This window comes from Mchenga conophoros, linkage group LG23, assembly GCF_057382185.1.
Source record: "Mchenga conophoros isolate Kocher_MC1m ecotype Shallow Benthic linkage group LG23, M_conophoros_male_GT1.1, whole genome shotgun sequence".
Taxonomy (NCBI): Eukaryota; Metazoa; Chordata; class Actinopteri; order Cichliformes; family Cichlidae; genus Mchenga; species Mchenga conophoros.
Genome location: NC_140547.1, coordinates 25619480 through 25642363, shown reverse-complemented (window position 1 = coordinate 25642363; position 22884 = coordinate 25619480). Strand labels below are relative to the sequence as shown.

The window sequence follows — 22884 nt, the reverse complement described above, 5'->3', positions numbered from 1 at the left end:
CTGTAAACTAAAGGCAATGAAGCCTTCGTTTATTCAGGTCCACTAGCATGTCTAGTTATTATCATTATTGTTATAAAGTGATTGCAATTAAGGCCTGATGCTCATACCAAGAAATTATTCCAACAACAAATCCTCCAAATGAAAAGTCACAGCAGTTTTTGATTCTCCATGCAGGCATTCCTGATTGATGAGAGCCATGCATCTCTAGCAGGGAACTGGAGTTCAGTGCTCATGTTGTCATGGTTTGAACTGGAACAAACTTGTTGTTTTTACTATGTTAAATACACGTTAAACAACTCAGTTTTCTGTGTTTCTGTCATGGTCCGGAGTCTGGTGACTCCATGTTTATGTTTTGTGTTTATTAATATTTTAGAGATTTCTGTTTTTTGTTATTTTTCTTCCAGTGTTTAGGTGTTCTCTGTGCTCCCCTTGTGTTCGTGTCATTTTACTTTGACGGTCCTTTGTCTCACGTCTGTGTTTCTAGCCTTGACTCCATTTAGTCTCGTCAAGTGTGATCAGTCCAAGCTGTGCTCTCCTCCTGTGTCCCATTCCCTCGTTATCCCTCAGTGTATTTTAGCCCTGTGTTTCTTTCTGTCAGTGTTGGTTTTTGGGTTTCTCCTGTTGTGCCCCCTGGAATCACCGGCTGTGGTTTCCCAGTTTTTTGTTATTAGTTTCTAGGTTTTAGTTTGGTATTGTAAGTTGTGCCACTGCAATAAAGCAGCCTCCTTCAGTTCATCCCTGTGTTTTGAGTTCTGCATTTGGGTCCTTCCTGCTGCCTGCCATTTCATGACAGTTTCAAGTGCATCTTACCATCCATCCAACCATTCAGGCATAAGCGGTGGAAAGACTTCAGTGACGTTACTGCTGTTTGGAGTTTTCTAAGTTTTCGTTTAAGTTTTTTTTTTGTTTTTTGCTTGTTTGTTTGGTTTGTTTATTGTCTGTCAGCAGGATTACACAAAAAAATACTTGATCAAATTTGGCCTTGAAGGAACTTTGGCAATGTGCAACTAGAACAAGAACAAGAACCAACTATCTAAGAACCAGTAGTTATTCTATTTTCTACCACTTATCCAGTCCAGTCTGAAGGTAACTACTCTACATATATTTCACAACCACTTTGTCACTCTGGCCACTAGAGGTTGCCTAACTTTAAAACATAACTGTAAGCTTTCCCTAATTGATCTATCCTGTGATTTTCTGTGTGAGGACTATTCTAAATCCCATACGATCTGAATGTGTTCAGCACTTCCACTGATCTCACATCTATTAATAAAGTCTGAATGCTAATGTGTGAGTATGTATTTTCATCCCTCTGGGCTTCCTCAAGAGCTGACAGCTGAAGTAAACCTCTCTTCAGCATTTTCTGCCTTTCCTCCTCTTCCTCCTCCTCCCTTGGTGTTCAGGACTATATAAGGATGGTTCCCCTGGTGATACAGTGATGAATGGCAGCATGGTGGGGGGATGGAGCATAAACACAGAGGTCTCCAGATAGAAAATAAAACCAAATGAGAACAAAAAAAGAGGGTGATTTGGCTCTGTTAGTCTGCCTAATGAAACACACAAGTCTCAACAATGCATTGCAATTTTAAATCTGTTATTGGCACTGCAAAAAGACAGAAAATGATGGATTTTAGGAATTTAGTTTAAGCTCTTGTCAGTATCTGAAGCCTCTGTATGCTGCTGCTTTTGGTATTATTTTAAAACAGCTGATTGCTGTGCTGATTTTTTCTGTAGCAGTGTGGGTGTTAACACAAATATCTGATCAGCCAATAATATTAAAGCAATTCCCAAATGTATCTAAACACGGTCAGGATGACCTGCTGAGGTTCAAACTGAGCATCAGAATGAGGAAGAAAGGTGATTTAAGTTTGGATGTGGCATGGTTCTTGGTTTGAGTATTTCACAAACTGCTGATCTGCTGGGATTTTCCCACACAACCATCTCTAGGGTTTACAGGGAATGGTCAGAAAAGGAGAAAATATCCAGTGAGCTGCATTTATGAGGGAGAAAATGTCACAAAGCTTAAATCATGTCAAACTAGTTTCTTGAACATAAGCTAACTGTACTAAAATAACCTCCACAATAGAGCACCTGTGGTATGTGGTGGAACAAAAGATTGTCATCATGGATGTGCAGCTGACAAATCTGCAGCATCTGTGTGATGCTGTCATGTTTTTAGTACCTTGTTGAATCTATGCTATGAAGAATTGAAGCAGCTCCAAAGGCAAAAAAAAGTGGCTCCAATTTGGTACTAGCAAAGTGTACCTAAAAATTTCAATTCATGGTATAATAAAGTAAAATATATCACAAAAGTGACCCAGTACAAAGTGTAATGACTGATATTAATAATTAAATGAAGGAATTAGTCTGAAAGCGGAGTCCTGTGAGAGTTCCATTGCGCCTCCTGGCCGCTGGGTGTCGCTGCTGCGCTGTTTGTGACTCTGCTCCTTTCTCCGCCGCTGTCAGCTAATCTGTCGTTGCTCGTCTTCTTTGTACCATTTCAGAATATCAAAGTCCGGTTAATGCAGGTAAGTGCCATAACAATGATTACTGTGGAGCCGTCACGTGGAGGCGGTGCTTCCTCACTTACAACTGTGTTGACTTTAGTCGCAAAAGAAAAAGAAAAAAAGAGTGACGAAGAAGACGTTGAAAGCTCGGGGTGTCCCGATTAGGTTAGCTAGCAAAACATAGTTAGTTCCATTATCGGACAAAAACAGATCCTACATAAGAACTCAACTTACAGTCCGAAGTTGAAATTAGGCGCTAGCTGTTTGTCACGATTACTAAGATCTTGCTAGCTTTGCTGTCGCGTTTACTGTGATCAAGTTATTCTTTATTGCGCACAGTTTTCACACTTTTTATACTTTCCCCCCCCTTTAGTCGCTGATCATGAAGAGCTCCAAAGAGGCCGTGCAGTCAGCAGCCAAAGAGTTTCTGCAGTTTGTCAACAGAGGAGTGTCTCCGTATCACGGTAAAGTCTGCAAAACTCTGGATTTATCCCTTCAAATGTAATAAAATATGTATCATACGGAACTTACGTACATGGCAGCGTTGAATGTTTTTTATCCAAGTTCCAAACTGTACCGAACCAAACTCCGTTTATAAATCTTTGAATTTAAAGTCCTGTTGAAGCTCAGCACCCGTTTATATGAGGTAAAGTATTATTGCAAACCTTCTCCGTGTTGTCAGAGGCAGGCTTTTACTTCGGCGACCATGTCCAGTACTTAGTAAGCATAATAAGAAAAAGTCCAACTTCTTAAAAATGTTACTGGTGCATGGCTGTTGTAGCTCGCTTATTGAGAGTCTTACTGGCATATTTGTATTGGCAGTACATTAGATCCACAGAAGGAAAATGAATAAATGGGGAAAAAAGAAGGAGCTGGAGGTGGCTAAAGATTTGAGGAAAAGAAATTTGGAAATTTCAAGATTAATATTGCAAATTTACACAAAATGTGCATGTGGTAAACATTGCCACCCATTTCTGAGGGAAAGAACTACCAAATTTACAAGGAAAACTTGTAATTCATAAGAAAAGATATAAATAAAATTCTATCAAGATGGAAAAAAAATGAAAAATGCATTAGAAAAAAAATCCTCCTACAAATTCATGAGGAAAAAGATGACATTTACAAGAAAATTGGCAAAATTAAAAAAGGGGAAAATTCTGAGAAAGAACTGGTAAAATTACAAAAAACTGAAACAAATACATGGAAAATACTTAAACAGGTAATAAAGAAAAAACACCATTAAATTAACAAAAATCTATTGAAATTATTATTGAAAATTATTTTTATTGAAATTATTGAAAAATTAAGCAGTTATTTGAATTTACCATTGCTCTTATAATAAATGCCCAGCTGGAAACTGAGGTTTATTTTCTGTCTGTAAAGAGAAAGTTTTCTCATTTAATAAAGTTTGTTTAACAAGCAGCTGAAAGTAAAACAACTTCAGTAAAGCAGGTCCAGTCACATACTATCCAGTTCAGTATGTTGTACATGACACATGCATTATAGGAGTCCACGGTATGCCACTCTTTTCTTTGTGGTGTAATTTTAAATTTGACACCTGTTTTTCCTCCCACCAAGTTTTTTATGCTGACAGTTTGTTGCTTTTGTGCTTTAAAACCAGTGAGAATCAGTGAAGAGAAGGCAGCAGGTTGAGTTTGATAGGAAAGACGGCGAGTGTCTCTCTGTTGTAATCAGAGCATAAACGGGTCCTCATGTTTCAGCATTAACCAGCTGAGATGCAGTTCAGATCACCTTTGAGCCAGAGAGATAAGATTGAGATGGAACAGATATTTCATCATGTCTACAGCCTTTGCCCTCTGAACTCTATCCCCAAGAACAAATAACGAACCAAAGAATTTAAATAATTTTTCAGTTCCTTAACGGGAATGAAGTGCAAAAGGTAATAACGTTTTGCACTTTTTTTGGTTTATTTTGGTAATTTAATTATTGAATTGGTAGCGTCTTTTAAATAGCTTTCGCACACTTGGTTGAGAAGAGAGACATTTTAAAGTCATGTCTTTGCTCTGAAACTCATCTCTACCTCATTTTAGGCTTAACAAAATCTGAGTTTTCACTAGTTTGAAAAACAACTGAAAAGTAGAAAATGGCTCCCATTGATTTACTGAGGAGTAGTTAAATGTGACAGTGAGGTCTCTAAAACTCAGTCTCTGTTGTCTCAGTACTTTAATCAGCGTTGAAAAGTAATCATGACAAACAACGCCCAGAACTGACAGTAAGGCATGTAGTCAGACTGCATAGATCAGTTTGACTTTAACAAAACCAAATAAACTTCATGTTTCCTCCACTTTCTCGCCCTGCAGTGGTTGAAGAATGTCGCCGGCATCTGCTGGAGGCTGGGTTCATCGAGCTCAAGGAGACGGAGCAGTGGGACATCAAGCCAGCCAGCAAGGTGGGGTAAAAAGTAGTAGAACGGAAATCTAAATGGTTCGCACAAGATTGCACTCTCAACTGTACAGGGAGTGCAGAATTATTAGGCAAGTTGTATTTTTGAGGAATAATTTTATTATTGAACAACAACCATGTTCTCAATGAACCCAAAAAACTCATTAATATCAAAGCTGAATGTTTTTGGAAGTAGTTTTTAGTTTGTTTTTAGTTTTAGCTATTTTAGGGGGATATCTGTGTGTGCAGGTGACTATTACTGTGCATAATTATTAGGCAACTTAACAAAAAACAAATATATACCCATTTCAATTATTTATTTTTACCAGTGACACCAATATAACATCTCCACATTCACAAATATACATTTCTGACATTCAAAAACAAAACAAAAACAAATCAGCGACCAATATAGCCACCTTTCTTTGCAAGGACACTCAAAAGCCTGCCATCCATGGATTCTGTCAGTGTTTTGATCTGTTCACCATCAACATTGCGTGCAGCAGCAACCACAGCCTCCCAGACACTGTTCAGAGAGGTGTACTGTTTTCCCTCCTTGTAAATCTCACATTGGATGATGGACCACAGGTTCTCAATGGGGTTCAGATCAGGTGAACAAGGTGGCCATGTCATTAGTTTTTCTTCTTTTATACCCTTTCTTGCCAGCCACGCTGTGGAGTACTTGGATGCGTGTGATGGAGCATTGTCCTGCATGAAAATCATGTTTTTCTTGAAGGATGCAGACTTCTTCCTGTACCACTGCTTGAAGAAGGTGTCTTCCAGAAACTGGCAGTAGGACTGGGAGTTGAGCTTGACTCCATCCTCAACCCGAAAACGCCCCACAAGCTCATCTTTGATGATACCAGCCCAAACCAGTACTCCACCTCCACCTTGCTGGCGTCTGAGTCAGACTGGAGCTCTCTGCCCTTTACCAATCCAGCCACGGGCCCATCCATCTGGCCCATCAAGACTCACTCTCATTTCATCAGTCCATAAAACCTTAGAAAAACCAGTCTTGAGATATTTCTTGGCCCAGTCTTGATGTTTCAGCTTGTGTGTCTTGTTCAGTGGTGGTCGTCTTTCAGCCTTTCTTACCTTGGCCATGTCTCTGAGTATTGCACACCTTGTGCTCTTGGGCACTCCAGTGATGTTGCAGCTCTGAAATATGGCCAAACTGGTGGCAAGTGGCATCTTGGCAGCTGCACGCTTGACTTTTCTCAGTTCATGGGCAGTTATTTTGCGCCTTGGTTTTTCCACAGGCTTCTTGCGACCCTGTTGACTATTTTGAATGAAACGCTTGATTGTTCGATGATCACGCTTCAGAAGCTTTGCAATTTTGAGACTGCTGCATCCCTCTGCAAGATATCTCACTATTTTTGACTTTTCTGAGCCTGTCAAGTCCTTCTTTTGACCCATTTTGCCAAAGGAAAGGACATTGCCTAATAATTATGCACACCTGATATAGGGTGTTGATGTCATTAGACCACACCCCTTCTCATTACAGAGATGCACATCACCTAATATGCTTAATTGGTAGTAGGCTTTCGAGCCCATACAGCTTGGAGTAAGACAACATGCATGAAGAGGATGATGTGGACAAAATACTCATTTGCCTAATAATTCTGCACTCCCTGTATATGCTGAAATTTCAGAATTTGTATTTGTAAAATCTGACCATGTTCACTAACTATCCAAGGGCTTTTATTTTGGAAGTATCATGATAAATGTCTGTAAACGTCTAGGGGCTTTTGTTTTGAAAATCTGACATTCGATTTTGTTTTGGGAAAAAGAGACCCTTTAAAGTATCCTGGTAAATTTCTATAACAGTTAAGGGTCTTTTATTTTGAACATTAAATGTGTATTTTAACATCCTGAAGTCCTTTACCTTGTGTGTTATGTGTATGTCAGGTAGACTTTTAATACGAAGGAAAATTATCCTGGTGAATTTCTATAATTTTATTCATTTTCTGCAACAATCAAAGGATTTAATTTTCAAAGTTTTGCATATGTCTGAATGTCCTCATAATTTCCCAAAAGTAACTGGGGACCTTTTATTTAGGAAAAAATGACCCTTTATGATATTCTGGTGAATTTCTATAACAGCTGAGGGTCTTTTGCTTTGAATATCTGACTTTCATTTCACATCCTGACAAGTTACTGTAACTAACGGAATTTTTTATTTTGAAAAAGAATAAGAACACATTATTTTGAAAATGTGTTTGAGATTTCTGTTAAGTTATAATAAAGTGGGGGTATTTAATTTATCTGCATATGGCTGAATTTCATGATGCTTCCTGTCATAATAGCTTCCTAACAGAAGCTTTTATTTTGAAAAATGTGCATCTGTAGGTTTCCTCCTATAGTGCAAAGACATGCGTGTTAGGTTAACTGCTGTTTAAATAGTTTTCCATTTGCTCTCTCCATTTGAATCTACCAATCACAAGCAGGTTGTTTCTGATTGGTGGACTTGCTTCAAGGGAGACCATAATGGGGATAAATTTGCCGTCTTTCCCGTCTTCTCTCTGCAGTACTTTGTGACCAGGAACTTCTCCAGCCTCATTGCCTTTGCGGTGGGTGGACGCTACCTGCCGGGAAACGGCTTCTCTATGATCGGCGCCCACACAGACAGCCCCTGCCTCAGGGTGAGACTCCGCCCACTCATTCACCTGTATCAGCTCTTTGCTTCCACTCTGGATGCAAAGCCAAACCATAGCGGGGAGGAGCTGAAACATGAGGAGAGTGAAGCTGAGCCGATGCCGAGAGTCATGAGGAATGGTTTTTATTTTACTATCAGCTTCTTCCTCTCATGTTTAGGAGGGTGGACGCCAAAGGAAATGCTGCGTCTGTCTGGAGAACCAACATGGTTTTGTTTTAGTCATTTTAAGGTCTTAGAATAATCTGAAAACTGAGGCAACCTCATCCAAATTCTTTGTACCAAAAGAAGGGAAGAAAAATCATGATTGTGTTTATTTTTTGATTGTGAGATTATTGATTGTGTTTGTGCTTCCAGGTGAAGCCGAGGTCTAAGAGGACCAAGCAGGGCTGCCTGCAGGTCGGCGTGGAGTGCTACGGCGGCGGAATCTGGAACACCTGGTTTGACCGTGATCTCACCATCGCAGGCCGCGTTATGGTCAAGGTAGTGTGATTGTTTTTATGTTTACTTCTGTGGCTTACTATTAAATCTGTGCTGTCTGGTTTTCTTTGGGGTTTGTTTTTTTTATTTTTTTTAAGCTGTACAGAATATAACTTACAGAAATGTTAAATTCATTGTAAGGCTCAATTGTAAGGTTTTGGTCTTAAATTTGATATAAATATGTAGCTATTTTTCTGTAAAATAAAATGTATGTAAATTTATGACCAAAAACATGAAGCCATTTTCTTTCTAATCAGGAAACTGGTTTGCTTTCTATGCGGAGCCTGACCATCAGCTTTGACCCATTCCTCTATAAAATGTCAAACTTCGGTGCTGCTTTTTTTGATGACATTTATCGAGCGCACCACTGAGGACGAGAGGCTAAATGTCTCGCCTACAGCTGTCAGCTCGAGCCAGACTGTGACACAACAGTAAACCCGTTTAAATGAGTAGTCGAATCGCTTTTTACAGCAAAACATCACAAAAACGCAGCTGCACGATTCAGAAAATTCAGACAGGCAATACCTTTTTCAAAGACCACTATCAGTCACCTTAACATTATTGAAGCAGCGTGGGATCATCTTCTGTTGAGTCCGTTGAGGGGAAAAAAAACAATATAACAATCAGTAGGAGCTTCGACAACAGTGACATATTCACAACTGTTTCTGATTACATGATCCATACTGTTGATTTCCTCTTAATGTGTGCATGCAGGAATCCCTGTTCAACTTTGGCCAGAAAATAATTAACAAATCAATGTAGAACCGTAAACTGGGATCCTGTTTTCCAAGCTAAATGTGGCCCACAGTTAGTTTATGTAATGTCCTTTTGATATGATGGAAACTCCATATTTTTTACTTCAGAGTGGCGGGAAGCTGGTGAATCGACTCGTTCACGTCTCCAGGCCTCTGCTCAGGATCCCTCACCTGGCCATCCACCTGCAGCGGGACATCAACGACTCCTTCGGGCCCAACAAGGAGAACCACCTGTCAGTTACTAAACGCGACACTTCTATGAAATGCACCACTTTTATTGAATTTGTTACAGTGGAAGCTCATATTAAACATGGACACAGGCACAAATAATAAAACCTAATCCCCGTGAACACTTTATTTCGGGCTTCTATTCTACCCTTGGATCTGCGTGATGTCATAGATAGGCAGGGAAGCCTGTGTGTCATTGCCTTTTCTTGTTCTATTTTTAGTCCATCATTGATGTGACTTTGAGATGAGCTTTGGTTTATAGTCGGTATGTTTCATCTGTCTCAGTGTGCCCATCATCGCCACTGCCGTCCAGGAGGAACTGGAGACAGGCTCGGCGTCCTCTGGAGACGCCTCCTCTGCTGCCAGCACGGTAACCCCAACCTACAGATCTGTAAAAAGCCCTGAATGGGATTACATTCATTCATCCAAAATTTGGGTAAAAAATTGGTATTAAAAGCTCTTTCAGATACCTTAAAATGCTGAGATACCTTGGCCTGCAGAAGCTGGGAAATGCCAAATATTTAGATCATTTTGAGGCCTGAGTAATCTCTGGAATAAGAAAAGATAATCTATCAGATTTGGTGTCTGAAAGCTAAAGATAAACCGCGTACTTTCAGCTGACATCACGAACATGAGTCTTAAAGATGCTGCGTTGTGCTTTGTGTCCCTTCCTCAGGCGGAGAAACACCACCCAGCGCTGGTGAAGGTGCTGTGCTCGGAGCTGGGAGTCGAGCCAGAAGCTCTGCTGGACTTTGAGCTGTGTCTGGCTGACACGCAGCCTGCGGTGAGTCCGCGAGTAAACCATTGACTTCCTGTCACTTTCAATGCAGTGATGATCCCAGGAAGTCGGCCGATGTCTTTAGTTTAATCAGTTTTATGACAGCTGGCACAGAATCCAAGACAAACACATGCAGAATTTGTTTGAATCAGGTCAGTAGATCCAAAATGATCATGTGTTTGACTGCCAAGAAGAACCAGCATGAAGAGAAATGTGGACGAACTGATAAATGAAGGCAGACTGAGGCTTGGGCACACTCAAGATTTAGCTTGAAAATGCCATCAATTGCATTAGTAGGCTTAAGTATCTGTCACAACAAAGGAAGGAGAGCGATGTCTGCACAGTTAGCTCAGGTTGACTCTGCAGGCATTTCAGAGAAACTTAAAGCGACTAAAACTCTAAAACATCTTATGTCAGGTTTCATTTCAGATGTGTGAATAAAACAAGTTGAGATGGAGCTTCTATGGCTCTGATTTTATTCCAGTAAGTTAGATTAATTTGAGTATAGTTTTTAGAGCACCGGTTCTCAGCAGTGTGCTTCATACTGTAAAGACCTACCGATAGAGAGAGAGAGAAGCTTATAAACGTAAGCCTAATTTTATAAGTAGAGATGGTGTCTGTCTCCTGAGTCCAAACTGGGAGCTTATTCCAGAGAAGAGGGGCCTAAAAGCTGAAGCCTCTGCCTCCCATTCTACTTTTAAATATCCAGGAACTACAAGTAAGCCTGCAGTCTGAGAGCGAAGTGCTCTGTTGATGTGATACAGTTTAGACAAGAAATGATGGGCTCTGATTATTCAGTACTGTGCAAAAGTCTTGAGTCACCCCTCATATCTTTATATTTTTGCTAAGAACGTATGAAATGCGCGCAGCAATTTATTGAAGCATGCAGAAATATGCCACTTCTTTTTTTCTTTTTCTTTTTTTTTGTCCTCCACTTGTACGGGTCCCTCAATTGTTTTTTTTAAGGACACGCTGCACACCATGCTGAGAGACACCAAGTTTTCAGCTAACCGCTCTTTGGGAATCACCTCGCTGGTGAAAAATACTATTTCATGTCTGTCAAACTGTGTTGTGTTTGGGATTTTCATAGATTCAACTAAAGAAATGGTAACAAATTGTGTTTTTCTGCATGAAGATACAATTCAAAATTGGCTCTTTGCTAAGTTGATAATTGAGTAAGGTACCCTTTTCATGCTTGAATGATTCATAGGTCAGCGTTAAGGATTAACTAAAAATGGTAAGGTACAACGATTGGACTGAAAAAGCAACAGCTGTCCAAAGAAACACTTTGAAAGAGCTTCAGAAAGTTGGGAGAATTGTCGCTTACAAGCACTTTCAAAATTACAGCAAAGTCTGGAAGCAAAATGTAAAGAAATGATGGGGACTCGAGGCTTTTCAGAGTAGTGTGTGTGAGAAGAAGGATTTTAAATTCAGTTCTTTGATGTGTTTGGGATCAACCGGAGGCTTTTCAGAGAGCTTTTAGAACAGCTTCATAATGATAAGATGTTACAATGAAGTAATAAATGTACCAGTTATTTTTTTCAGCATCACTCTGAGACAGGATTTCTAATTTTAGTGATATTGATCAGATGAGAGAAAGCAGTCTTCCAGATTCAAACACACTATAAGGCATACAGGAGCTTCTCCTCACACTCTGTTTTTCACCTCGAGGACTCTGTGAGACTTCCAGCCTCGGTTTAAATGAAACTCCTCAACAGTTTTATGAAAGAGGGTCGAAAGGGCAGACTCTCATTCTGCTCACTTATTCCAGGCATGTTTGATAGGGACTACTTGCTGGAGTAAAATTTGTGCAGCGTTGGTGACTATATTTGAAACAGTGGAGATATGTCTGTGAAGGTTCTTAGTCATCCAGGTCATCGTAGTCAAAGGAGCTTGCATGAAAGGCGTCTGGACTTCTTTAAATTACTTGAAGACGTTTCACCTCTCATCCGAGAAGCTTCTTCAGTTCTAAGGAACTGAGAGGATCATCAGGGGGTCCTTTTGTCCCTCTGTGGGGGGGTCACTCCCACTAGGTTTATATCTGGGACTCTCCACCATTTGACCTTAGAACTGAAGAAGCTTCTCGGATGAGAGGTGAAACGTCTTCAAGTAATTTAAAGAAGTCCAGACGCCTTTCTTTGCAAGCTCCTTTGAAACAGTGGAGAGTTATGATGGTACTTACAGTCTCTTTGTACCAGTGTGAGTTATGTATATGAGATTGAACAGAGTTTAAAGTTTTTTTTAAATCTGACCGTTTATGTTCTGTAAGTCTAGTAACAAAACGTGAGTCGGCGCCTTCCTCTCTTGTCTCTGCAGGCTTTAGGAGGCGTGTACGAGGAGTTCATTTACTCTCCTCGTCTGGACAACCTGCACAGCTGCTACTGCGCCCTGCGGGTCAGTCGCTTTTCCACCTGCTGCAAGCACAATTTCACTTTTACTACCAGGCCAGAAAAAGAAAAAGGATTTATTTCTCTTTTTCTTCTTGTGTCTTTCATTTTGTTCCCACTGCTTGAAAAAAAACCTTTATATGTATATTTTCAGTTTATTTATAGTTCTTCAACATTAAATGCAGCAAATGTGTTTTGTTCTGTTGTTTAGTTTAAAAATAATGGAAAGATTTACTTTAAAAGCTTTAACATTTGAATGCTCTGAATGAAAATGTAAATAACTGGCATTAAGCTGGGATTCAGTTAAATGAACTCGTGCTAATTTCTTCCTCACAAAGACTCTCCCAAATGTTTTTCACATATCTCACAAAGCAGACGGAGGTTTTTAATCACACTGAGCCACGTTTCTCAGTCCTCACTTCCTCTTTCTTGCTCAGGGGCTGATGGAGTCCTGCACAGCAGACTCTCTGGCTAAAGATCCCAACGTCCGTATGATCACTCTGTACGACAACGAGGAGGTGAGTCCACCAAGCTTTTAGAGAGGAGACTGGGCCAGTGTGGGGCAGCCAGGATACCAGAGAAGCAGGCAAACAGCAGCTTTAGTGTCTCATAATTAAACAGTAATAATAATAATAATTAAAAGCTCCTCTGCAGGTGATTCTGAGATGATGCGAAGCTGCTGTTTGCTCTGGATATCTCACGTGAAAAAACGTGAAAACAACCAGCAGAGCGATGAAGAATGATGTCATCGCCTGCAGGTGAAACTACCTGGGTGTATTTTTTACAGTGTGGCCTGTTTCCTGTAGGTGGGATCAGAGAGCGCTCAGGGCGCTCAGTCCAACCTGACAGAGCTCATTCTCAGCCGCCTCGCCTCCTCCCCCTCCAACCTCACCGCCTTCCAGCAGGCGGCGCCGCTCTCCTTCATGATCAGCGCTGACATGGCGCACGCCGTGCACCCCAACTACCAGTCAGTATCAGCATGAGATTACGTGCTCTCAGACATTTGCACTAAACGGTCATTCGAGAAAAAGAAGGCGTTTTAGATCATTAAGATCAGATAAAACCTGTAATCGCTGGTCTTCATTTGTATTCTAGTTTGATATGTTTTTAATTTTGTTTCCTCTCAGGGAGAAACATGAGGAGAACCACCGGCCGGCTTTTCACAAGGTGAGTCAATTTAATTGCTATTTAAAGTTTAGGAGACTCACCAGGTGGTTGATTTCCTGTGTGATTTTTTTTTTTTTTTTTGTTTGTTTGTTTTTTTGTTTAAGGGCCCGGTAATCAAGTTCAACAGCAACCAGCGTTACGCAACTACGGCTGTCACCGCCTCCATTGTCAGAGAGGTGGCCAGCAAGGTCAACGTGCCGCTGCAGGTAAATTGAGAACTGAGTGATGGCATTTGTGTGATTGTAGAAGACTGTTTGCAGTAAAAGTTAAGAAACAGGAATTAAAACGGTGGCGTTTATGTCACTGTAATTCATGAAGAACTCAGCTTGTTTTCTGTGATACCAGTATTTGTGTAAAAGCACATTTCCAGATTTTTCCAGATGTTTACATGTTATGTCCTGGAATTAGTTGCAAAGATCCAGCTTCTCCAGTTCCATTACTGATACCAATGGATACTAGTGTTACGTTAATAAGCTGTATCCCTCACTGTGAGGAAGAGACTGTGGCAGCATCAGGTTCGATTTAAACAATAAAATAAAATGTGACAAATGGATCGACCCAAGAATGTCATTTTATTGAAGTGGAATGTATTTGTAAAATAATCAGACAAAAGGACCACTGGGTAAAGGACCGAGTTTAAATGCAATCTGTTACTAGCAGCCTGTCACAAAAGCACATTATTTGTTCTCCTTTCTTTATTTGAATTTATGAAATACCAAAGTTAACACAGTTTGACGGACATAAAATAATATTTTTGTACCAACAAGGTGATTCCTAAAGAGCTATTAGCTGAAAACTTGACATATAAGGACACACTTAAAAAAATCTGAGGAAACTGGAGAATTGGAGGACAAAAGAAGACTTGGCAGGAATAAAAAAACTATCGATTACTTAAAGAAATGAGTAAGAGAGTTCAGACTGTGCTGAAGAATAAAGGTGGTCACACCAAATTTATTTACACTATTCTCATTTCAATTCATGAGCGTTATTAATGCACTTTGCTGTTTTATATAGTGTAACTCGTTTCACCTTTCCTTGCTCCTTGACCTGCAGTGCCTCTTAATACCCACTAGAGGCAGTTTTTATTTTTACTCTAACTTAATAGTCTGAGCGTTCCTGTTGGTCTTCTTGTAGGACGTGATGGTCCGTAACGACAGCCCCTGTGGAACCACCATCGGTCCCATCCTGGCGGCCCGTCTCGGCGTCCCCGTGGTGGACATCGGCTCCCCGCAGCTCTCCATGCACTCCATCAGGGAGATGTGTTGTACATCCAGTGTCCTGCAGAGCACCACCCTTTTCAAGGTAACAGATCAAATTGGGTGTGAATTATGTAGAGCTAATTAATAGACCAGCTGGTTTTACTTTTGAATTCACACACATAATAGCTTCATAAAGTTTGGATTTCCTGCAAGATCTGGCAGCTTCATCAGCAGTTTAATCCAAACATTCTCTGTTGCTTAGGTAAGATTTGTGTGTCTCCCCTAATTCATGACCTTGTAAATTTATGTTTTCTATAAAGGACGTGATTAATGAAGTATAAATACCAAAAGTGATGGTTACATGGTAAAACACAACTGACTTTAATTGTTCTTATCATTGTTTCAGTACTTTGTCGTAAGTCTGCAGCTACTTTTGAAAGTTGCTTAAATAAACTTTAACATACAGACACTGGCCTCAACTTCTCAGATGTAACACTTTAACTTTGTCTTACATCTTTTGGCTTTTTGGTTTCTGTTTAATGGAGACGTCTCTTGCCTTGCTCCTGCTTATCAAACAGATCCCTTTATCTTGTAAAGACAGAATTTTCCTCATCCTCAGCCACCTCTCATGTGGAGTTCCCCAAGGCTTAGTCCTTGGTCCCATTTTATGTTTTTATGTTTTTATATATATATATGCTTCCATGCTTTGGACTCATCATGTTTGGAGCCGCTGCCCATCCATCTCTGCTATCTCAATCGAAACAAAACACCACATCGCCCCCATCCTCGCTACACCGCACAAGCTACATATTTTATTAAATTGATTTAAACCTTTTTTAATTGATTATGCCATGTTTTATTTGCTGTTGTTTATTTGAGTTTGGAAAAGCGCTTTATGCTATTTTTTATCTTTCTGTCTGTTCAAACCAAGGCTCTCAATCTGGGGCCTGTTCAGTCATTTTTAAGCCTGTATAAGCCAATTATTGAACATTTTATAAACTTACATTTCTCTTTACATTGTTAATATTTTGAGAACCTCCATGGTGCTTTACTAATGTATGTCTACTTGTCAACTCCTAAGTTACTGAGATAAATAGTCATGAGCGCCTGAGCTGACAACGAAATATCCGTTTGTCACAGTTCTAGTCAGAATATGTCAGGTTTGAACTGTCCAGCTGTGGCATTAGAATCAAATTAAGTGATCTCATTGCTGGCATTTGACAGAGTTCTTTTAGGTTATATTTTTACCTGTTATTGTGCTTTTTCATCTACTTTAAAAAATCTTAGTGATATTAAACTTTGCTGTCACTTCCTGTTTTCTGCTTCTTCTCGCTTCTTCAGGGTTTCTTCGAGTTGTTTCCCACCGTGAGGAGCACGCTGGTCGTTGACTAGAGCTGGGACAGCCACAGCTGATCGGGAATAAAGGATTATACAGACATGTCATTCTCAGTGAACGACTGCATTATTTTAAAATCTTCTGCAAATCTGCAGTGCTTTATTTGTGATTTAAATGCCAAAAAAACATATCTTTTAAAATCACCTGACCCCCTCAGAATCAACACTTTCTTAAAGTATATAGTAACTTTGGTATATTTAATGAAACCAGGCAAAATTCAACCAGTATTTTAGTGTTTTGGATCTTTCATAGCTTCGAGTACACATGACGTTATCAGGGCTGAAAAGCACATTTAAATAGTTTTTTAAAAACTGCAGCCAAATCAGTTTGTGGCACTTTGAGTGGGTGTAAATCTGAAGAGTAAATCTTGTTTCTATTGATCTGTTTTCTGATGATTCGCTGGTGAAAACTTTCAAATGTGCACTTTGGGTCAACTTCTAAGGGACATTATCACCATGCGTGACAGGCGGCCTGTTAAAAAAAGTTTTAGGATATGAAAAGTCTCCTTTTTTCCTTACATTTGGATACCAGGCTTGTCTTCTAGTCGTGATTCCTTCTGCAGTTGAAATAACTTTTAACACTCTGAGCCACATTCATACATTGGTTTATTCTCTCCCCTTTAAGCACTTTTTCACCATCTCACACACTTACACTCCAGTACTGTGTGGGAGCAGTTTGAGATTCAGTGTCTTGCCCAAGAACACTTCGACATGCCAACAGAGACGCATGAAGTTCACATGTTGTGTATAATGATTTAGAAATATAATAATGCAACAAATTAACTTTCAGTGCATCGAGATCAGTGGTCCTCTCTTAGCGATATATGAACCAGATGTTCCCACCTGTACCTCAGACTCACCTGATCATGTTTACATGTTATTTATGTTTGTCACCAATTTAAATCAGATTGGAGCTTTCCAGGGATACTGGATTTTGGGTGTATATTTGGCTCTGTTGCAGTTCTGAGCAGAGCTTAAATGTGTATATGTTCTTGTGAAATTTGAACAGATCAAAAATGCTGGAAAAATAATGCCATGATGCACGTCGAGGGGCCTGTAACATTAAATATACTGAAGTTACTGTACTTTATATAAAATGAGCTGATTCTGAGGTGATCGAGTGGGAGTGAGAGTGGGTTGAATCCTTTTATAAAAATGTCTTTTCTTGTGTGTGGATGATTCTAGGTTTTAAATCTGATCTTGCTGTAATTGTGTTCGATTATATCGGACGAAAAAGCTGCACTACTTCAAGACCTCATGTCTTTCTTATGAAATGAAATTGTGTAGAAGAAACTTTGGAAAAAAATGTTTAAAATCCCTTCTGTCTCGCCCTGTTTTTATTATTTTCTTGTTGGTGGAGTCGGTAAACACGGAGTGGAGGTAAATGTGAATGTTTCATGCTGCAGGAGAGGCTGCAGTAATTGAATTTCACCTCCTCTGTTTTAATAAAATGCAGCGAGGAGCTGGATGTGCCGCTCTGCCAAGTGCCGGACAGTTTCTTGGCAGCATGAGGAGGACTTATGAGCCATATCAAGATGCAGCAAGAAGAAGGCACTCCTTAATCCTGCTTTTAGTCTCATGGGCTCTGTTAGAAAGTCAATTACAATCCTGTTGGGGAATTCATCAAAATAAATCACCTGAAATTACAAAAATTAGGTGAAAAACAAGCAAGAATGCTGAAATAAGTGAAATTAGAAAGAATTGTGGCTGCTGGTTAAAACATATTGAATAAGTTTGTTGTTTTTATTGTCATTTTGTTGAATATTACAATTTTCAAAGCTTTTTAAACTTATAATTTTAACAAGTTTGATCAAACGAATACATGCATGGTACACAGAGGAGGATATTTTCAGTGTTTATGCATTTATGTGTTTTTCTAACCCTTAAACATCTCAAGTGGTTCAGATGACTTTAAAACCGTTCACATATTTTTGCAAATGAGCCTTAAAAGCTCTGGATAGAAACTTTAGCCCTCGATTAAATGAATTTAAAACAATCACTTGTGATGTGATTGATAGTACAAAGAAAAGAGAAGTAGGGGTAACTTTGAAGGACGAGTGTGTGAATAGTGCTGTGAAGGTCAGGCAGGATCGTGGAAATCAAAAATGTGATGTGGAGTGGGCACCTTGCTAACCAAGCTTTCAAGCATTAGCTAATAACGTAGCACTGCACCTGCTTGTCCAAATATGGTCACTTATGGTGACATTAAAAAAGACAACAAAAGAACAGGGCTGAAAACATAATTAAAGCTTAAAAATTTAGTTCAAAACAGCCACGTTTGATGTCACGTGGCCACGTCCATCTTTTATATACAGGCTATGGCAAACACTTGCGTGTGTTTGAAAAACAGTGTCAGAGATGATGACGTTAGCCCCACTAAGTCATCCTGTATTTTTTGTATTATGCATCTAATTTGCACATTTTCTAAATATTACGGACACCTCTTGCAGTTTTACGTCTGCTGTTTCTACTTAAACTCTGGATTTAATGACGCTTTTAATGATGTTTCCTTTAGTTTTTGCAGTTTAGCGCCTCCTGTGGCTCGGATTATCCACCCATCCCTCCTCGCTCTCTCTTTCTCTCTGCGTCTCTGTCTCTCAGCCTCACTCTTCCTCTCCATCCCTCCTCCAGCAGCAGCTTCTCCTCTGACATGGAGAGCTGGTAGAAGCGCAGCGGCGGCGGCGGCTCTCCCCTCCTCGCTCCGATGGATGTTGGATGTACCATGCGGTCACCGCGGCTCTGGGCAGCTCTGTGCCTCCTCCTCCTCACCGCCTCTTGCCGGCTGTGCTCGGCCACCCGACACGGTAAGAGAGTGGACGTGGATCTGATGCGATGTGATGGAGACAGATGCACTTCCCTCTTAATAAAGTGGATCTGTCCACCCTGCGACGCGCGGTGCGTAAATCACGATTTCCCCGAAGAGGAGCTCCCCGCTGTTAGTGACCGCAGCACTGAGCCGCCTCGGTGCACTTTGTGCTCACGTTTCACTTTCTTTGCAAAATATTTTAAAGAGTGTAAAACCTATTTTCATCGGCGTTTACTCAAATTCACAGCGGGGTTTGTGAAAGTTGCTCGTTGTCTCTACTGGATGTTTTTCAAGTACGGTTGAACATAATCTGGATTCAGCGAGTTTTGCTCGGCTTTGACACTCCTGCATAAAAAAGTGCAGAAAGTGAATAGAAATAACACATGAAGTGCCTGTTCTTGCATTTCCGTTTGTCCGCCTCTGAGGTGTTTACCTCGGTGCTAAATTGCGTGAGTGACGCAAAAGCTGTGACCAGGGGTCGGCTCGGATGTGTCTGAGCGCTCAGATGAATCATTTTGTTGATCACAAACAAACAGAGCCAAAACAGCAGCAGGAGAGGCAGAGAGAGAGGGAGGGGCGAGGGCTGGGTTGGTTTGTTTTGGTTCACAGTTAATTTGCCTTCACAAGGAGCCAACATGATGATGATGTAGAAACTGACAGGGAGTTATTTTCATGCAGGGGCCTCTGAGGTCACAGCAAGATCCATGAGAATCCAGAGGAGCTAAAAGCCGGATCAAAACACCCTTCATTGTCTTTATGTGGAAAATTGTTTTGGCAACGCCGAACATCTGACTTGTAAATGCAAAGTAGAGTGACTGCCACAGTGTGAAAAATAGCAACAGCAGGAGTTCACACAGTCTGCTAACAGAGCAGTTTAAAAAGAGCCAAATGGACAAGACGTTTGCTGCCTGTTTTATTAAGCTGAGCATGAATCTAATAAAGCAGCAGTTAGAAACATTCATATCCAGACTGCAGCACCTGCAGGTGCTTGGGCTGTTTGCACTGTGGTCTATAAAGATGTGCTTCATGAAGAAAATGTCTTTAAAAGCATTTAGGGACTTAAGATCAGACATTATGAAGTCAGTAATGTGCATAAACGTACAGGAAACCATCAAAGCGAGCCTGCAGATCCTATTTTTCTTTACTGCTTTCTGTTTAGCCAGAGTTTTACTGACTGAGCTTAAGGAAGGGATTATATTCAGTTTGTGGACATGGAAACAAACCTGTGTGGACATCACGAGTAAGTAGTCATTGTAGTAGGAGCAGCGATATGTGGCCTCAAAATTAAATAACATTTCAAGAAAATGTGTGATAATTACATATTTTCCATCCTTCTTTTCTAATGAGCTAATGAAGCAGATAAGATAAGATGAGATGAGATAGCCTTTATTAGTCCCAGAGTTCAGAAATTCACATTGTTACAGCAGCAGAGGGGACAAGGCAGGAATAAATAAATAAATAGATGATACACTTCCTAATTTGAAATATAAATCTATTGAAACAAGGCGCCAGCAGCATTATACCCACAGGCACAGCCTAATTAAATATAAGTGCAAAAGTAGCCCAGGTAGCATTTTTCCTGGAAAGTTTCAGTAAAAGTATAAAATAACTATTAAATTAAATATTGATGAAGTTTGTCGTGGATACCAGGGTTAGTATAGGTAAGTAAAACTGTTTGGTTGAGTAACATGTTCATGACACAGCAGTGTCTATCTGGGAATTAGCAAAAAAACCTAATGTTAGGTGGCGTGGTGCTAATGTGGTGAAAAACAGTGGAATAGCATTGGTATGTCACCGTGTTTGGACAGGAGCGTCTTCTATCAGTTACGGGAGGGTAACATCAACCGAGTGTTTATTTATTATGTGCAATCCCTCCTAAAAAGCCGCAACACTGCCTTCAAGTCAGGGGACAGGGCTGCGTATAGGGCGGCCAGGGCAGACCTGAGTAGAGGCATCAGGAAAGCTAAGGCTGCCTATAGGAGGAGGATTGAAGATCACTTTGCTGACAACGACCCCAGAAAAATGTGGCAGGGGATCAATCACATTACCAACTACAGAAGCAATAACCAGGCAACATCTAGGACTGATGCCTCACTGGCTGAGGATCTAAACCGTTTCTTCGCCCGCTTTGAGACGACCAAGCCCTCAGCTGCCACACCACTTCCACCCGCCCCCAGCACTGGCACACTAACACTTAGGGAGCACCAAGTGAGGTGTGTTCTAAGGTCAGTGAATCCCAGGAAGGCGGCAGGTCCTGATGGAATACATGGAAAGGTTCTCAGAGCATGTGCTGACGAACTGACCGGAGTCTTCACTAAAATCTTCAACCTTTCCTTGTCATCAAACACCGTCCCGCCCTGCCTCAAAACCTCCACCATCATCCCCATCGCCAAGAAGACAGCTGTGGCCAGCCCAAATGACTACAGGCCTGTTGCACTTACGCCTGTAGTGATGAAGTGCTTTGAGAGACTGGTCTGTCAGCACATCAGGGCCGGTCTGCCTCCCACTCTGGACCCCCACCAATTTGCCTACAGGACAAATCGTTCCACCGAGGACGCTATCACCATAGCGCTCCACACTGCGCTGAGTCACCTGGAGCACCGAGGAAGCTATGTGAGAATGCTCTTTCTGGACTTCAGCTCAGCATTCAATCATATCATCCCGGAGATCCTGGTCCAGAAACTGTCTCACCTGGGACTCTCCACCCCCATCTGCCTCTGGATCAAGGACTTCCTGACAAATAGACCACAGTCTGTCAGACTCGGCCCCCACCGGTCCAGCACCATCACACTCAGCACCGGGTCTCCACAAGGATGTGTTTTGAGTCCCCTCCTGTTTACGCTCTACACATCCGACTGCTCCCCTACCCATCTCTCAAACACCATCATAAAGTTCGCGGATGACACCACAGTGGTTGGACTCATCTCAAGGGGGGATGAGTCGGACTACAGAGATGAGGTCAACAGACTGACTGAGTGGTGTTCAGTTAACAACCTCCAACTGAACACCACGAAAACTAAAGAACTTATCTTGGACTTCAGGAAGGGCAGAGCAGACCCGGCCCCACTTTACATTCACGGGAGCTGTGTAGAGAGGGTACACTCCATGAGGTTTCTGGGCGTGCAGATATCTGATGACCTCTCCTGGACTGCAAATACTACAGCGGTGGTTAAAAAGGCCCAGCAGCGTCTCCACTTTCTGAGAGTGCTCAGGAGGAACAACCTGGAGGAGAGGCTGCTGGTGACATTTTACAGAGCCACCATAGAGAGCATCCTAACGTACGGCATAACAACATGGTATGCAGGGTGCTCAGCTGCAGACAGGAAAGTACTGCAGAGGGTCATCAACACAGCCCAGAAGATCACTGGCTGCTCTCTGCCCAGCCTGGAGGTCACTGCAAACTCTCGGTACCTCAGCAGAGCTGGCAATATCATCAAGGACCACTCTCACCCCAGCAACCAACTGTTTGAACTATTACCGTCAGGCCGACGGTACAGGTCACATAAAACCAGGACAAACAGATTCAGGGATAGCTTCTTTCCCAGAGCTATCACCGTAGTAAATAAGCACAAAAACAATTGAACCTATTCCATACCGTCACTGTCATTATATTATGCTGCTATTCATACTGTCATTATATTAATGCTGCTATCCTGTATATATTGTACATACTATTGTTTGAGTACTTACGATTGTTTTTTTTGTACTTTTTATATTTTACATTTATATTTATTATTGAAACTTGCACCAAGGGAGTGGCACTCCAATTTCGTTGTACTCTGTACAATGACAATAAAGGCTATTCTATTATAGTTTGCGTGGTAATATTTTATATTTGTGAGTGTGAGACAGCACCCATTATCTGCTGCTAATGGTATGTGCCATATTCATTAGTGATGGACGGGTGGAGGTTGACAGGTAGATTAGGGCTTCATCTGTGGTAATGCAGGCGTGGGTGTTGTTTTTAGATTTACTGGTCAATCTGCGCTCCTACCATAACCAATGGTCACGAGCTCTGAGTGGTGACTATGGATACAAATGATTGTGGCTGAAATGAGCTCCCTCCATAGGCTCACCGGGTTTTCCCTTATGTAGCAGGGTGAAGAGCTCAGGCTGCTCCTTTGCT

General features: G+C 41.1%; 2 protein-coding genes across 5 annotated transcripts in view; both read left to right on the top strand.

Annotated features, from left to right (window-relative positions):
• The first annotated feature begins 2417 nt into the window (after positions 1–2417).
• dnpep (aspartyl aminopeptidase) lies at positions 2418–17270 on the top strand. Of its 2 annotated transcripts, none has more exons than XM_085264699.1 (15): positions 2418–2528; positions 2881–2971; positions 4829–4917; positions 7439–7552; positions 7921–8046; positions 8907–9031; positions 9312–9396; positions 9703–9810; positions 12121–12198; positions 12629–12709; positions 12998–13158; positions 13319–13358; positions 13463–13564; positions 14493–14660; positions 15899–17270. In XM_085264699.1, exons 1-15 carry the CDS (start codon positions 2523–2525, stop codon positions 15947–15949), a joined length of 1425 nt encoding a protein of 474 aa, XP_085120825.1. In that variant the 5' UTR covers positions 2418–2522; the 3' UTR covers positions 15950–17270. The 2 variants fall into 2 exon arrangements, with proteins under 2 accessions (XP_085120825.1, XP_085120826.1); XM_085264700.1 differs by lacking the exon at positions 2418–2528 and adding an exon at positions 2558–2672.
• Positions 17271–17408: 138 nt separating this feature from the next.
• The window catches only part of ptprnb (protein tyrosine phosphatase receptor type Nb), a 62853-nt gene continuing 57377 nt past the window's right edge, over positions 17409–22884 (top strand). For all 3 annotated transcript variants that reach the window (XM_085264693.1, XM_085264694.1, XM_085264692.1), the window contains exon 1: positions 17409–18756. In XM_085264693.1, coding sequence (XP_085120819.1) covers positions 18657–18756 — 100 coding nt within the window. In that variant the 5' untranslated portion in view covers positions 17409–18656. The remainder of the gene's footprint in view (positions 18757–22884) is intronic.

Bases quoted from the DNA above. Each gene is read 5' to 3' on its own strand.
- dnpep (XM_085264699.1), top strand. The intron at 9,397-9,702 runs GTAACCCCAACC...TCCCTTCCTCAG, and splicing joins CCTCCTCTGCTGCCAGCACG to GCGGAGAAACACCACCCAGC. The intron at 12,710-12,997 runs GTGAGTCCACCA...TGTTTCCTGTAG, and splicing joins CTCTGTACGACAACGAGGAG to GTGGGATCAGAGAGCGCTCA.